Below are 18,366 nucleotides of genomic sequence, written 5' to 3' on the forward strand. Positions count from 1 at the left end.
GGAGTGTACAGCGCTGCTGGGGAGAGCCGGAGCTGCAGCCGTGAATGTCCACTGACATGTAACACTGCTGCTGCCCTTGAAGTCTTCACTTTTTTCCTCAGAAAAAAGCTCTTCTTAGGGCTGCCTGGAGCAGCCCCTCTGTTAAGTGCCTGCTACTGCAGCACCAACTACAAAAACGGAGATCCTGTGCAGGGAGGTGGGGTGATATAGGAGGTGGCGCTATGCATTCTGGGAACAGTCCAAGATTTGAGCCTGTTGGTGCCTCGGATCAAGATCCTACTCTACAACCCATTGTCCATTCCTTGTGGAGCCCAGTGTACCCCGCAGCAGAAAATAGGTTAGCCAAGGCTGAAATTAGAAATATTTGTGAATTCAACAGTTTGAAACTTCATGGCTTGAACCATGATTTCGAAATCAGGTGGTTTCTGTAGTATATTTGGGGGTTCATATTATGGTATACCAATCTGGTATGGTAGAGGGATGATTCCCAAATGTTTCTTTATCTCATATACATATATATGTATATATATATATATATATATATATATATATATAATATGATACTAGGAAGTGAGGATGTATGATATGTTTTTTATAATATTATTTTAACTTCTTGGGTAATAGACATATTTATTTTATAACCCGGTATAGGTAAGAGATTCCCTAAATGTTTGGTACATTTAATTAATATTAGGGAGAGAGGATGTACAACATTCTTGTCTTACACTTAGGTTCTTATTCCTGTTTACAGAGCTATTGCGTTGTCATGGTAACAGAGCGCAGGTTGATTGTAAAAATTAGATTTATTATAATAATCTCCTTTTATTTCTAATGTGTAAAGATTCTTCTTATATTAGAAATGTGTTATCCTGTAATAGCACACACTTTGAAGAAATTGGTATAAATACTAAATATCTAAAGTATATCTTACTATCAGTGGCGGCCATGATTGAAAAGGGCAAGGGTAAACGGCTGCGCCACGTCTCGGGTCCGATCGTGTGATTCAATATGAGTCGGACCGGGACGTGACGTTAGTACTAGTGCCCGTGGTCCGCTTAGGATCGTGGTTATGTATATAACGGGAGTATTTAGATTCGAAGAAGGACGTCATAAACCTTGATCACGTGACCCGATCATAGGGACACAGACCAGGATGTGACGTACGTAGTAGGAGGAAGGAGTAATAGTCACAAGACCGGATCACAATCACAGCCGGGACGCGTTACCATAGTGATGGGACGCAGGGCAGTATAATGAAGGGGATTTAGGGATTAAGTTGGCGCCAAATATGTAAACCTACTCCTTATGGGAGTGGGATACCATTGGTGAATTATATTGTCTATCATATTAGACTGTAGCCTATTGGTTGATTAAGTTTAAACCTGCCAGGGCTCTGCTATTTAAGGGAGGTCAGACTGGAAGTTTTCCATCCAGCTGACCATACTGCACATCAGTGGTATGTAACATGTTTATATGCTTATATGTTTTTATGTCCATATTTGGAAGGTTTTTACAAATAAGAGAAAGATTTTGATTTGATGTTTTTTATATTACAGGTTGAGTATCCGATATCCAAATATTCCAAAATACGGAGTATTCCGAAATACGGACTTTTTTGCGTGAGAGTGAGATAGTGAAAACTTTGTTTTTTGATGGCTCAATGTACACAAACTTTGTTTAATACACACAGTTATTAAAAATATTGTATTAAATGACCTTCAGGCTGTGTATAAGGTGTATATGAAACATAAATGAATTGTGTGAATGTAGATACACTTTGTTTACTGCACAAAGTTACAAAAAATATTGGCTAAAATGACCTTCCAGCTGTGTGTATAAGGTGTATATGAAACGTAAATGCATTCTGTGCTTAGACTTAGGTCCCATCGCCATGGTATCTCATTATGGTATGCAATTATTCCAAAATATGGAAAAATCCCATATCCAAAATAGTTCTGGTCCCAAGCATTTTGGATAAGGGATACTCAACTTGTATAGCTACATACACTGTTAAATCTTGATAAAGACGCTGCAGAGCGTCGAAACGCGTTGATACAGTGCAATATTGATGTTCAAACCAGTTCATCCATTGAGGGGGTGTCGAAGTCGAAAATATTTCAGTACACACATCACGTACATACTACACACAGATGGCCTCCGTGCACGTACTTGTTCTGCCATGCGTGCACATATTCGCAAGTTGCGTATGACCGCTCCCAAGGTCCTGCGTATTAGTGCGTGGTATAGTAATTATAGTTGTATTTGTAATCGCATGGAAAAGCCATAAAAACACATTACATATTTAATCCACATAGTGCACAATGTACACATAGCCCACATGCACCACACCAGCGAAGCCACACTTGCTTAAAGGGTATAATAACAAAGGGATTCACCTTTACAGGATAGGAGGGGACAGAATTAGGTTAGGAGGTGGTGTTTGGTATCCAGCTGTAGGTTTTTTTTAGAGCAATATTCCGGTGTTGGTTTGAGAAGATAGCACGCTCCTGCGAATAGATATGTGCAGGAGCAGAATATTAATATTTACTGTACTCCTGATATTCGGCGGGAACCCAGTGGAGAACATCTGCAAGTGCACCTGGATCAGACATCGCCCACCTATTCAAACCGACCTATGACCTCTCCTTTACTGTAAATGACCATCCCAGTGACCAATAGATGAAGAGATTACAGTTTCCATTGTATTAGGTTTTGGACAAATGTATAAAAAGACAGCTGCAGGCCCGGTCACACACTCAATCTCTGAAGGTCATCTACCTTGATGGCTGAGGATCGGACCGGGAAGCGCAGGCGAACAAACGTATGTACCATTGACTGTAGCCTCTTTTCTATTATTGTAATTGTATCTTTGTTGTAACCCCCTTTTATCAATTATATGTTGGCGGGTTGGATTCCAACTTCCTAAATACAATTGGTGTCGTGTCTCTTTTCCTGCTAGATTTGTAAGTGTATTTCAGACACACGTGCAGCTGCATAGTGCTCACGGTGTGTCGTTGTGTGTGTATGCACCGCATGTACTTTGTACGTCCGTCGCGGCGTTTGTACGCAAAGTGCGTACACGGTACGGACTTTGTACGCTAACTGAGTAATAAGTACGTAGGTTAAGGATTGCATACAGCGGCCGCTGCCGCTTGAATTTACGTGTATTGAAGTATTGCTTTTAGTCCTGTAAGTAAATCAGCATTTACAAGGGGAACATATGACATTTTTGATATCCGGATCATATTGTGTCAGCTGATTTCCATCTCTGTTTCCCATTTTTGGTATGGCTGGTTGTCAATTTGTGTTTTATTTTAAATAAAAAGGGTTTTTCTTTGCCTTAATTGGCTTCCCTTTTTTAATCTTATACTTACCACATGAGTGATATCCATCCTCACTATACGGGCTACAGAGAAATCTCACATCTTCAAGACATCACTTTGGGTGACCCCATAAGAAGGTGGATGTCCGATCTCTCTTGGGACCATTTTCCATCACCTAGCTCTTCCTCTACACAGTGGAATGAACTTTATTCTGCATACAGGATTACACTATTTTGTGTTTTGTGTTATCTCTTTTTCATGTAATATCACTATTGTTGTGAGGATCTTCCAAACTAGGGGACATTTGGAGCGCAGAAAGTGAGACTGTACTTTTCTTGTTACATATTGTCTTCATAGGTTGGTGACCTATTTGTACTGTCCATTGCTACTCCATCTTGCAGCGCCTTAGAAAGATTTTTTTCTGTTTTACTAATGTATAACCTGTGACTGATTGCTAGTGTGATTGCTGACTTTATTATCATTTTGTCAGTTTTTCTGTGTAATCCGATCCTCAATGCTGGTGCAAAGCAGGGTAGGGTCGGATTGTGCGTCACTTTAACAAATTTTAAAGTGATTACAGTCACAAATTGTGTAGTAACACTGTATAGGTGTGTGATTTATTTATCATGTCTAAGAGCGGCAAGGGTAAGGAAAATACACTTTCCACAGCAGCACCAACACTCATTTCATATTTGTCTTGCGAAGCTATCAGGATCTGGTTTAAAAGGGATTATGTGCAAAATGTTTAGCTGTCACCAAAGCCTCTTAAATAACCGAGGCAAGCACAGGTTCTAGTTGAACCTTCATGGGCTACTTTGCACAGACATTATCCAATAAAGCTGAACAGATAATGCCAGCTCCTATACCAGGGATAGGTTACCCTATTAACCCTTACATTTACATGCAACATTTCATTCTCAGGTTTATCCACCTCGGGAATTGGCAGCCTTTCAACAAAAGCAGGCTGAAAGGCTGGTGGTAAGTAAATCACATAGACATGATACAAAATCTTCAGTCTACACATGTTTCAGATAAGGACTCGCCGAAGGATGCAGAGTCATTGCACTTCGGAGGGCTCAGTGGACATACCTGAGCTATTTAGTGCTAAGTAAGCCATGTTATCCTTAGAAGAGACAGCAGAACCTTGGTTAAAAACTAAGGCACCTGTGTTTAAACGTCCCAAAACATCTGATGGAATTCCAATTATCCTTGTCCAGCTGAGGACTGTTTAAAAAAGTAAGGTGGCTCCCAGAGTAGATTCGCATGTCATAGATTGGTGCGAAAACCTACATTACTTCTGATTTCAACATAAATTATGTCAGATAGGAGAGTCGATAGTTTTGTAAGAAAACATTTTTTTCCTTGTCTTGGGCAATCATAAGACCAGCCATGGCCTCAGCCTGGATGGTGTAAGCAGTGGCAGCCTGTGCTGAAGCATTGAAGGAGGATCTTTCAATAGCATCTAGAGAGCAAAAATCCCATAATGCACACATCAAACAGGCAGCGATAAACGGCCCTGAATATGGGTACTATTGCCTCTCAGGCATCAGCTTCACCAGTAGTAGCTCACAGAGCGGGTTGGCTGTGTACATGGAAGCTGACTCAGAATCCAGAAAGGTTCTGGAGTCTTAACCTTCTTTACTGGAGATATTCTTTTTGGTAAAGAATTAAACAGTATTTTGGAGTGAGAAGCAGACTCCAAAAAAGTGAAGTTTGTCCTGGTTAGTACTTGGATGGTAAAATACCTGGGAATACCAGGTGATGTAGGTGTTTTCAGAAACACCCTCATTAAAAGTTTGAACTAGCCCGTCCCTCTTGCTCAACGAAGACAGTTTTTATTTCAACCTGTTTTTAGTTTTGGGTGCCTCGTGTTTCATATGGAAACTTTTACGTTCCATTATTTTGGCCATGGAGCAGGAGGATTTTATGGTATCCCTGGATATCCAGGATGCTTATCTACATGTTCCTATAGCACTGTCCCATCAGCGCTATCTCAGGTTTGCTATCCCCCAGCAACATTTTCATTTTTAGGCCCTACCATTTGGACTGACTACAGCTCCCAGAGTATTCACCAAAATTATGGTGGTGATGGCATCTTATCTCCGTTAGCCCATACCCATACCTCGACAATTTATTAATCCTGGCACAGTCTCAGGAATTGTTCAGTGTCATCTGCGACAGACAACAGCTTGTTACAGAGATACAGTTGGCTCATAAATTGGGCAAAGTCGTCTCTGGTTCCATCACAACGGATGACTCACTTGGGGGCTGTGTTTGAATTGGGTATTCAGAGAGTAATTTATCTCTGAACAAAATATCCAAAATTCACTTAAGAATTCAGGAGTTGCTACACAGTCAAACGGTATCCATTTACGCGGTAATGCGTGTGATTGGGTTGATGGTGTAGACATTCAACATGATGGAGTATACTCTGTTACACTCGATACAGCTGCAACATCTGATCCTTTCCAAGTGGAAAGGTTTTCATCAGACAATAAAAGCGAAGATTATGGTCTTCCTCTAAACAAAGGGAAACTCTTGACAATTGATGGCCAATTCCAGGGGCAGTGGACCAAGAAAGAAAGTTGCCTGCCAATAAATATATTGGAACTTCGGGCCATATATATGGCATTTATTCAGTCAAAGAATATCCTTCTGATGAAACAAGTTTGAATCCGCACGGACATTGCAATGGCAGTAGCATACCTCAACCATCAGGGAGTAACTCGCAGCCAAAACACAATGAAGAAGGTAAGTCGCACGTTAAGGTGGGCAGAACTTCATTATCCAGCCTAGTTCACAGTATTCATTCCGGGAGTCCTAAACTGGGAAGCTGATTTTCTCAGTCGACACGCCATTCATGCAAACGAATAGGCTTTACACCCCAAGGTCTTACAAACTCTGTTATTGGAGGTTACCGGAGATACAGTAGATCTCATGGCGTCCCGTCAGAACAACAAAGTTTCTGCATATGGGTCAAGAACAAAGGATCCCAGAGCGAACTTTGTGGATGAACGGTCAGTGAGATGGGACTTTCGTCTGGCTTATGTGTTTCCATCAATCGCACTGTGATCCATGGTTATGTGAAAGGTAAGACAAGGTAAAAGTACCGTGATACTAATAGCATCGGCTTGGTCCAGAAGACATTGGTACACAGATCTGCAGAGGATGTCGATTGATGCTCCATTCCTACTCCTTCAACGTCCACTTCCTACCGTTTCTGGTTATCACAAACACCTGGATTGACTGTTTTTGACGGTGTGGCTCTTGAGACTTCCATTCTGAAGGCAAGAGGATTCTCACAACAGGTAATTCAAACTATGCTCAGAGCAAGGAAACTTTCCTTAAATCGCATTTATCACCAAATATGGCAAGTCTATATTTGATGGTGCAGAGATCAAAAATTTGACCCTTGGTTTTCAGAGTCTTAGCATTCCTTCGAGCAGGAAGGCATAAAGGTTTATGGGTGGCTTCCTTGAGAGTTTAAGTGTCTGCATAGACTGGTTCCAAAAGAAAATTGCTAACCTGCAGGATGTGCGCACTTTTTTCCAGGAAATATTGCATATTTAGCCTCCTTTTGCTCCTCCTACAGTGCCTTGGTACTTAAGTTTAGTGCTAAAGGCCCTTCAGGTTGCCCAATTTGAACCACTAAATAGTGGATCTTAAATGGTTGACAGCTGAAGTTCTCTTGCTACTGGCTATTGCTTCAGTTAAAGAGTTTCAGATTTATGGGCATTGTTATGTTGCCCTCCATTACTGATTTTTTTTTTTTTCATCCAAATAGAGCGGTTCTTAAAACTAAAATCTGGTTATCTTCCTAAGGTGGTGTCTAATTTCCACCGTAATGAAGAAATTGTAGTCCCGGCCTTCCAGGGGCTGGACCTTTCTGCGGGTGATGCATCATTGGACGTAGTCCGTGCCTTTAAGGATTTATGTGGATCGTACCAGTGCCATCAGAAAGACAGACACTCTTTGTTCCCTATGGATTTCACAAGAGAGGATGGCCTGCTGATAAGCAGACACTGGTGAAGTGGCTTCGGATGAAGATTTCAGAAGCATACTCTCAAGCTGATCTCCCTGTTCCGGCTAATGTCTCTAATCGCTCTACTCGTAAGGTAGGTCCATCATGAGCAGCACAACGTGGTGCTTCAGCAGAATAGATATGTAAGGCAGCCACATGGTCTTCCATTAACACATTCATTAGACATTATGCGTTTGATACCTTTGCCTCTCAGGACGCTGAATTCGGACGAAGGATTCTGTTGTCCAATCAGGAGCGTCCCCACCTCTAAATTGCTTTGGGACATCTCAATGTTATCCTGTGGATAACCTGTGGACCCTGCCGGAGAAATATTCGTTATGCTAAGAACTTACCGTTGATAACAGTATTTCTCCTAAGCCCACAGGATTCCCACCCTGACTCACCTGATTTGAGGATCCTTTCACTCACTAACCTCTTCCGTCTTGTACGGAAGGGTGTGTATGTGTGTTCTTCTCGCCTGATTAGGGCTCTCTATGATGCTCCTGCCTTGAGCTTTGGAAAAACAACTGATTTGCCTGAGCCAGGAGGCGGGGATATATGGATGGGCCCATTGCATGCTGGGAGGCTGAAAGCTTTGACCGATTGGTGCAAATCCTCTGTCGCGTCATCATATCCAAATGTTATCCTGTGGATCCTGTGGACTTATGAGAAATACTGTTGTAAACGGTAAGTTCTTACCATAACGAATATTTTATATTGGAATCTCCTGTATGCTTTGCATGGCTGTGGCAGCTTATCAGTGACCCTTTTCAGTGTTAGATTGCAATGACTTGCTCACGGGTTGTGTAATATTGTGCAAGTAACAGACTTTTGTGTTGACAGATGGAACTTGACAGATCTGTAGACCCTCCTGTAGCACTTTGGGTTGCAACAACAAAATCATCTGTTAATAAATGGGTAAGTGATCATGTCCAACCTTTATGCTTGTTGCATTTTTTTTATTCATTGTAGAGTTTTCCAGTGCACCTCAATCCCCAAACCTCCCACATCTTAGTCTTTTGTTTTTTGTTTTAAGCCTATAAAAGGTATTCTGAACTTCCGAGCCTCAGGAGATTATGAAAATGACTGTAGTACACCATTGAGTCCAATCTGCTCACAGCCTGACCAAGTTATTAAAGGTAATCATGGACATTTATTACACACCAGGGTTCTCTTTTGCTTCTTATGGTATATTGATAACATAGCAGACATGTTAAATGCAGGCACAAACCAATCAATAATGGATGGCATCTATAGTATGCATCGGCAGATGTGATTTATTTACTCTGTCTCCGTACGCATTTTTTATTATTGTCCAAAAAAAAAAATGGGGCGTAGTCTACATTTAAAATGTTAGAATAAAATCTGCAGTGGTGTAATCTAATGTAATGTAAGACTGTCCTTGCTCGTTGCAAATAATATTACATTTTCAAAAAGTTTGGGCATTTCGTATCTGTCCACTATATTTCATGCCATATAACAAATTATAATGAGAATTCAGGAGTTGATGTCTACAACGGCTTCCAAATATTGGCCATATATCTTCATAATTTATAACAGATGCACAGGAACAACAGAACCATAAGACATTGAGTTGTATTAGTTTGCCTTAAAGTACATGCTGTTCCATTCATTTAAAATAATAATTTTCTAACTAAATTTTCTTTGGTAAGCCTTTTCTAACACTGTTTCCATATCATGGAAGTTTTTTGCCATATTATATAGTGTATTGCAAAGAAAAAGTTTTCTCTTACGTCCTAGAGGATGCAGGGGTCCACATTAGTACCATGGGGTATTGATTGATCCACTAGGAGCCACTGGCACTATAAGAGTTTAATAGTGAGGGCTGGCTTCTCCCTCTAAGCCCCTCCTACCAGACTCGGTTTAGAAAATGTGCCCGGAGGAGCCGGTCACAGCTAGGGGAGCTCCTAGAGCTTCTTTAGTTTTATTTTTCTCTAAGAGTAATTTAGGCACAGGGAGGCTCCTGGCAACAGCCTCCCTGCTTTGTGGGACTTAGGGGGGGAGTAGTGTCCAACCCTGAGAGGTTAATGGCCACTATCTCTGCTGACAGGACACTGAGCTCCTGAGGGTGATGATCGTTAGCAGCGCGAGGCGACCGCTCACTCCCGCAGCATGCCGCCACCCCCTAACAGAGCCAGAAGATTCCTGTGGTGAGTGTGTCACTGGCGACCCGACAGGCAGGGAGCCCGTGTGAATGGCGGCTACAGGGTACTGATACTGCGCTCCGGAAGGATCAGCGGTACAGCAGGTGCGGGGCCATGAGGGGTGCCCTGGCCCAGCGCAAATATCCTTACACTGGTCACTCAGGCTATCAGGAGCTCTGGTAAACGCTGCTAGCATAATACCTCGGGCCAGTATAAATTTCAAATAGTGCGGGAAGACGCGCCATGTTTGGGGGTGGAGCTTCTCCTCAGAGCGGACCCAGCAGCTCTCAAGCGCCATCTTCTCCCTGCAGATCCACTTCCAGCAACGCTGACAGGGAGCGCTGTCCCTCCACACGACTCCAGCTATCCCGCGCGGTACCAGGGGGTTGTAGAAGGGGCACGACTCCAGCTATCCTGTGCGTAAGGAGGGGGGGTGGAGGATGTAATTTCGCTGTGTAGTCTATTAAGGGTACACAGTCAGCGCCAGGCAGTTCTTATATAACTGTCTCTGGGGCCCTGTGTGTGCTGGCTCCAAACTCTGTCTCACTCTCTGAAGGTACTTGGGGGGAAACTGACATTTTCCTGTGTGTGTGTGTGTGTGTGTGTGTGTGTGTGTGTGTGTGTGTGTGTGTGTGTGTATATGCAAATCCCACATAACCATGTCCAAGGACTCTGTGTCTTATGGTGCAGAGGAAGTATCTTCTCCAGAGGAATCCATTCCATGTACCCGGGAATGTAATATCATGTCTCATACTTATGAATCTGAGCCACAATGGCTGGCTTCCATTAAGGGAATGTTATACTGAGACTGAAACTCAGGTTTTAAGGAAGTCTATGGAAGTTTGGTCTGGTTCTGTTCCCATTACTTCTAAATCCCCCAGCATATACCCGAAGAAACGTGCACTTGCCCAGATTCTGCAAGCCGACATGGATACCGACTCTGACACGGCAGACGATAATGGGGATATGCTGAGGGGGGCGGCATCCCTTGCAAAGGGGGTGCAGCTCATGATTGAGGCCATTAGGGATGTGTTACACATTACTGATACACCACCTGAGCAGGTTGAGGAGGCATACTTCACAGACAAGAAGAAAGCCTCGCTAACTTTCCCTGCGTCTAAAGAATTAAACGCATTATTTGAAAAGTCCTGGGAAACCCCGGAAAAAAAAATTCAGATCCCAAAAAGGGTTCTGGTGCTTTTCCCTTCCCTAAGGAGAATAGGAAAAATTGGGAAAACCCACCCATAGTTGACGCATCTTTCTCCAGACTGTCTAAATAGGTGGTTTTACCTGTCCCTGGATCTACTGCGTTAAAAGAACCGGCTAATCGTAAGATTGACACTACGCTCAATACCATATACACTGCTTCAGGAGTGGCGTTAAGGCCCACTTTCTCCGGCAGGGTCCACAGGATAGCAATGGGATATGATGGAGCGACAGCGGATTGGCACCAAACGATCACAAGCTTTCTGGCCTCCCAGAATGCACCGGGCTCGTCCATATAATCCCGCCCACTGACTCAGTCAAATCAGTTTTTTGTTTGGTGCGGCAGGAGCCGGACCATGGTCACAGGGCTGCTGGGTTTGGCAGCCCTAAGCTTTATTTGATTTATTTTTATAGTCTTACTATGTTTTTTGAGTAATCTTTCCTAACGGCGTCTTACACACATATTTGAAAGAATCGCTCCAACAACTCTCCGCCGGGTCGCAACAACGCTTACCCACGGTACAAGTGCTGTCTCGACGGGCGTCTGTGTCGGATGTTACTAGCAGGTCCAGCAGACGTTACCAGGCTGTGGCCGGAGCACGGGGAGAAGGTAAGGCATCGGTTCTGCTTAGAAGGGGAATACTGACACAGCCTCACTGTTTTGGGAGGAGACTACCAAACAGTAGCTGGCACGCCACCACCACGGGTGCTCTAGCGCTAGGCTTTAGGATTAGGCACCAGGATTAGTTGAGGCTGCGATCCCTAGCGTTGATGTCAACAGTGGGGAGTCAGATGCTCTTCTGGTCACCCCTCCCCCCAGTTCATGACCAGTTACCGTGCGTCTCCCGTCATGAACTGATTGCCTCACTTCCGTCTCAGACGCTACCATGAGGGGACTCGGTCGCAGCATAGACCACTGCGTCTGTATACACTAAGGTTTACCGGTAAGAGACTGGGTCGCAGACATGAGCGTCTACATGCACTAACGTTCATTGAGCGTCTGTGTCCACTAAAAGTTCCCGGAGCGGCAGTGTTAGGGAGGCCAATCCCGGGATCGGGATCGGCGGGATCCCGGGATTTGGGCCCAAAAATGCAGGGATTCAAGGGATTACAGTGCGCATGTGCGGGAGGGTGGGTGTAAGTAATGACACTTACTATTAGGCGGGCGGCCGCGGCAGCCATGGACAATCTGAACGCGGCAGCACTTCAAATGTAGCGCCGGCCACCAGCCAATCAGAGCTGGTGGCTCAGCAGCCAATCAGGGAAGCTGCCGCAGCAGCGGCAGCCAATCAGGAGCCACTGCTGCGACCGCTTCCCTGATTGGCTGCCAGTCCGCCAGCTCTGGTTGGCTGGCGGCCGGCGCTACATTTGAAGTGCTGCCGCGTTCAGTGAGTTCATGGCTGCCGCGGCCGCCCGCCTAATAGTAAGTGTCATTACTTACACCCACCCTCCCTCTCGCGCCGCTACCAACCCTTCCGAGCCGCTACCTACATCCTCCCACCCGCACCACTACCTACACCCACCCTCCCGCACCGCTACCTACCCCCTCCCTACCTCCCGCACCGCTACCTACACCCTCCCTACCTCCCGCACCACTACCTACACCCTCCCTACCTCCCGCACCACTACCTACACCCTCCCTCCAGCGCTGCTCCCTACAACCTTCACTGGTCCCTACTGCAATCCCGGGATCCCAGGAATCCCGGGATTGACCGTTTTTCAATCCCGAATCCCGGGATTGAAAAAACGGCCTGGGATTGGCCTCCCTAGGCAGTGTACACTAGTAGCGCCTGGATCCACTCAGCGTTCGCTAACGTATTGATCGATCCTGTAAGTGGGGTAAGTCTCCCTGTATGCCACTCTACTGAGTACGGGTTATACAGCACTAAAAATCTATCTACTTTTGTTAGTATAAATAGTTAACTTTAGTGCCTATTGCATATGAGTTTTATGTACAATACGTGGGTTTCTTCGCAATGCGTCTGCATACTTTAAAGATCTGTATAGAACAGAATTCAGTAATATGTACTCCTACATGCTTTGAGATGTGTTCGTAGTTGATAATCTGCTCATAGGATGTATATGTGTGTGTGTGTGTGTGTGTGTGTATGTATGTATATATATATATATATATATATATATGTATGTATATATATATATAAATATGTGACTGACTGCTAGTGTGATGCTGACTTAATAATAATTGTCGGTTGATACGTCTGATCTGTAATGCAGGTGCATGGGAAGGGTCACACATCACTTTTTAGAGGAAAGTGATTACAGTCACAAATTGTGTAGTACACTGTGAAAGTGCTGAGTATTTATCATGTCTAAGGGCGGCAAACACTCATATGTTGTTGTTTGGCAAAAACTGTATTAACCTCTATGATCTGGTACAGGATGGTTATGTGTAAAAATGGTTTGCTGTTTAGCATAATACATTCTTGATTTACATCAAGTATAGATGGACCCATTGAGGCGATGTTTGCACAGACCTTGTACAGTTTAGCTGAAATGTTAATTCTTACATTATTAACACATGCTGCTCACTGATTGTGGTATATCCCCAACAGTGTCTCGAATAAGACAAGCTGATGACCGAATGTAAATAAATCATCGACTTCACAGGCTACACATGATAATCATTAGACGATGAAAAGCTCTTTATACTCTACGTCAGCATACGAAGAGCAGGTAAAAGATATCAGCTAAATAAATAAGCTGAATAAATGAGAGCAAAAATAGGCTAGTCTGTCAATATAGGCAGCAGAGCCTGGGGTAAAAAATAAGGCACTTCTGTTTAAACGTCCCAAAAGGGCCTCTTCACGAGGGCAATATTCAGGAAAAAGGTTTGGGTTACACCCAATAAAGTAGAATGCCCGGTAAATGGGATTCCAATATCTTTTTCAAAACTAGGGACTGTTTAAAATAGGGAAGTACCTCCCAAAATAGACATGCATATCATTTGATAATGCAAAAATCTATAGTTCTCTGCCGTCAAAAGAATAGGACCATATTGTCTTTGTCTTTGGGGCAGTCATAAGGCCAGCCAGGACTTCACCTTGCAATCTACGGCTACACCACACTGGATAGGCCCCCAATCTCACTAGATTTTGGAAGTTAAGCAGTGTTCGGCATGGTTAGTTCTTGGAGGGGAGACCACCTTCAAATACCAGGTGCTGTAGGTACATTGGGCTGAGGTACTAGAAGACAGGTTTTAGCGCCTGCAAGGGAGTAAGAATCCCATATAGCTCATGGACACTAATGTTCTAGGGCATCAGCATAACAGTCGCTGTTCAAGAACAGCTTGGTTCACATACATGGGAAGCTGATTCAGAATCTGAGAAGGTTCTGGAAATTTTTGCCTTGGCTGGAAGTTTCTGTTTGAGTTAACAATTATTCCGGAGTCAGAAATAGACTCCAAGAAGGTCACGTTCCCTACCACATATAACCCCAAATATAGGCGTCTGGTTCGGCCTAATCGGTCATAAGAAACGTAACAGCCCCAATACAATAAGTTTGGTTAGGCAAAGAAGCAAAGGCAACCAGAGGCCAGCTTCCAAACCAGACGCTATCAGCATGATGGTGTGGGTCTCCTTCTGGCGGATTCCAGAAGGATAAGGGGCCGACTTCTTCAGTTTGCACAGATTTGATAGCAATCTACAGATAGATGCCTGGGTGCAAGAAGTGGTATTTCTAAGGTTATACTTTCCCTTCTGGAACCATTCTCCTAAAAGGTTTCGGTCTAAGCCCATCTCGGGTAGAGGCGTAGGCGAGGGATTGGCATGAAGCAATTCAGAAAATGTTTTGTCAGGAATAGTCATTCCAGTAACCCATGCACAATGGGGGGGGGTTATTCCCACCTGGGTCAAAAACAATCCCTCGCCCCATTATCAAGTTCAAAAAAGAAATTTGGGTAACACTGTTTACGTGGAGGCAACTCCATAGTTGGGTGGGGAGCCAATATAAGATAGGGTATTCCTGGATAAGTCAGGAATCTTACCTTCAGGTTCCTATAACACTGTCCATCAGTGTTATCTCAAGGTTTACCATCCTTCAGCAAAATTTCAGTTAGGTCTTACCCTTGGGGTTAGCCACAGCCCCAGAGTATTTACCAAAATGATTATGGCAATTTATCTCAGTTAGTAGAGGTTAAGAAAATTGCCGTACCTTGACCACCTTCCTATTCTGACACAAATACAGGAAAGGTTCTGTGTCATCTGCAACATACAAATAACTTGTCTGCAGAGGCACGGGTGGTTCGTAAATGGGATCATGTCTGGTTCCGTAACATAACTCACGGTGGGGCTATACTTAATTCGAGTTTGCAGAAAGTAGTTACCTCGGAAAAAGATATCCAAGGCAAAGCTAGGAGAGTGGTTACAATGTCAAACAATATAAATTCACGCAGCAATGCGAATGATGGGTTTGATGGTGTTAACAATACACATGGTGGAGTGGGCATAATTCCACTCGAGACTTTTTCAACATCTTCTCCATCTAAGGCTGCATCACACTGAATATGTCCAATCTCAATTGATGTTGGAAGTTAAGCAGTGTTGTACCTTGTTAAATTCTCCGAGCACAAGAACATCTGTGAATACCAGGTGGTGTAGATAGGCCAGATGGACAGTACACAAACAAGTATGCGGCACTGGCAAAAAGGTAAGAAGTAGCCTGGGGGCTACAGACATTCCATCTAGATCAGAGGATATATTTTTCTTTTTGGATATCAGGTGGGGAAAACCTGATAACAAATGCAAGTCTTCATGGCTATGGAGGCCATTATCCGGAAAATTATGATTCTGGGGATTATGGACCACAGAAGAAAGGTGCCTGCTAATAAATCTGTTAGCACTCCAGGCCATATACGGGGTCCTGATTCAGCTATGGGACATTCCTAAAGGAAGATCGGTCCAGATCCACAAGGACAAGGAAATGGCAGTAGTGTACCTCAACTTTCAGAGAGGAACACGCAGATAAATAGCAAGAAAGGAAGCAAATCACATACTATAGTGTGCAGAACTCCATCTTCCAGCCTTGTCCTCATGGTTTGTTTCGGGAGTCCTAAACTGAAGAGCTGATTTCTCAGTCGACACGCCATTCAGGTAAATGAATGGGCTTTACACCCTAAAGTAGTGTCAGACTCGGGTAGACAAATGGGCTTGGCCAGAGATAATTCTCATGGTGTCCCATCTGAACAACAAAATCCGTAATCTGGCCAGGAACAAAGGAAGTGATCTTTGTGGATATCTTTTTAATGGGAATTTTATTTCTCTATGTGTTTTCTCAAATCATCCTGCTACACACGATAGTGAGGAAAATACAACAAAGATGCCGGGATTCTAATAAGCCCCGGCTTGGCCCAGAAGGCGTTGGTACACGGATTGCAGAAAATGTTGAATACCTTTTCTATTTCCTCTACGCCCAGACTAAGACAGAGTCCTTGATTATCACAGATATCTGGATCAACTGTTTTGATGGCGTGGCTCTTGAAATCTATATACTGAGGTCCAGAGGATTCTCACAAATGTTCAGAGCAAGGAAAAACTTCCTTGACTCGTATTTATCACCAAATATGGCAAGCTTATATGCATTGGTGCAATGAAAGCGGTATGGACCCGAAATCTTGCAGAGTTTCCAGGGGTTTAGCATTCCTTCAAACAGGAATAGATAAAGGTTTAGCGGAGGCTTCCTTGGAAATACTAGTGTCAGCATTGACTGTATGGTTTCGAAAGAAAAAGGCCAAATTGCAGGATGTGCGCACTTTTTCCCAGAGAATGCTGCGCATTGAACCTTCCCTTTTTCCTACTACAGGGTCAGTAATCTAAATCTAGTCCTCAAAGCCTGTCAAGTTGCTCTGTTTAAACCACTAAGTGAAGTGGATTTTAAATGGTTGACAGCTAAAGTTCTCGTTCAGCTGACTATGGCATCAGCTAGAAGACTGTCGGATTTAGGAGCACTGTCATGTTAATCTCCTTTTCTGATGTTTATCCAGATAAAGTAGTTCTCAGAAATAGGTCTGGGTATCTTCCTAAGGGGTGATCTATATTCCACCTTAATGAAGCTATTATGGTCCCGGTTATTCAGGAATCTGGATTTTCTGTGGGAGATGTGACGCTGGACATAGTTTGGGCATTAAGTCATGGATCGTACAAGTGCCATTAGAAAGACAAATTTTCTTTTCATCCTCTACGGTTTTCACAAGAGGAAATGGCCTGCTACTAAACAGACGCTAGCAAGATGGCTTCGAATGACGATTTCATAAGCATATTCTTAAGCTGATCTCCCTGTCCCGGCTAATGTTTCTGCTCACTCTACATGTAAGGAAGGTCTTTCATGGGTAGCACAATATTGTGCTTGAGCAGAACAGATATGTAAGGCAGCCACATGGCTTCCAATAAACACATTCAATGAGACATTATGCCTTGGATATCTTTGCCTCTCATGATGCTCAATTCGGGCGTAAGGTTCTCCTATTAATCAGGAGCGTCCCCACCACTAAAAATTACCTTGGGAAGTCCCAATGTTATCCTGTGGATAACCTGTAGACCCTGCCGGAGAAATATACGTTATGGTAAGAACTTACTGTTGATAACGATATTTCTCCTATGTCCACAGGTTTCCACATGGATCCCACCCTGACGCACCTGATTTGAGAATCTTTATACTCACTAAACTCTTCCCCTTTGCATGGAAGAGTGTGCATGTGTGTTTTTCGCCTGAATAGGGTTCTACATAATGCTCCTGCCTAAATGCTTTGGAAACAACTGATTTGACTGAGTCAGTGGGTGGGATTATATGGACGAGCCCGGTGCATTCTGGGAGGCCAGAAAGCTTGTGATCGTTTGGTGCCAATCCGCTGTCGCTCCATCATATCCCAATGTTATCCTGTGGAAACCTGTGGACATAGGAGAAATACCGTTATCAACGGTAATTTCTTTCCATAACGTATATATTGCCTGTGCATGGATTTCTAAAGCCATAGTAAAGTGGTCAGAAACATTATTAGGGGACTTAAGATACGATGGATAGAAGTGACATTGAACTGTTTTTACGTAACATACAGGATTCTGCGGGTTTCATGGTGGAGTCCATGAAGGACTTGGGTACTATGAATGCAAAGATATCTTCCATTGCTGTCTCGGCGCACAGGGGACTCTGGCTGTGCCAATGGTCTGCAGACGCGGAATCCAGGAGAAGTGTTTACAACCTACCCTTCACATGTCAGGCTCTATTTGGGGAAGCGTTGGATGCGTGGATTTCCATGGCAACCGCGGGTAAGTCGACCTTTCTTCCCTCAGCTGCTCCTTCTACAAAGAAACCCTTTTCTTCATCAACATCACAGTCCTTTCGGACGGCAAAGACAAAAGTCCAAGCCTCCTACCACCTTCTATAGAGGTGGTCGGGCAAAATCCAAAAAGCCTGCACCTGCAGGTTCCCAGGACCAGAAGCCTGCTTCTGGTTCCACAAAACCCTCAGCATGATGGTGGACCACACAGCCTGGAGAAAAAGCTGGTGGGTGCGAGACTCAGATGTTTCAGCCACGTCTGGGTGTCATCCGGCCTGGATACAGAATATTGTGTCCCAGGGGTACAGACAGGAGTTTCAAGAACTCCCGCCTCACCGATTCTTCAAATCATGCTTGCCA

At 43.9% G+C, this 18,366-nt stretch overlaps 1 protein-coding gene across 1 annotated transcript in view; it reads left to right on the forward strand.

Moving 5' to 3' along the window:
- The window catches only part of WDR48 (WD repeat domain 48), a 264,189-nt gene that overhangs the window by 172,668 nt on the left and 73,155 nt on the right, over nucleotides 1-18,366 (forward strand). The window contains exons 9-10 of the mRNA XM_063921834.1: nucleotides 8,188-8,262; nucleotides 8,381-8,483. Of these exons, the coding sequence (XP_063777904.1) occupies nucleotides 8,188-8,262; nucleotides 8,381-8,483 (178 nt within the window). The remainder of the gene's footprint in view (nucleotides 1-8,187; nucleotides 8,263-8,380; nucleotides 8,484-18,366) is intronic.

The sequence above is a fragment of the Pseudophryne corroboree genome, chromosome 5 (assembly GCF_028390025.1).
Source record: "Pseudophryne corroboree isolate aPseCor3 chromosome 5, aPseCor3.hap2, whole genome shotgun sequence".
NCBI classification, from domain to species: Eukaryota; Metazoa; Chordata; class Amphibia; order Anura; family Myobatrachidae; genus Pseudophryne; species Pseudophryne corroboree.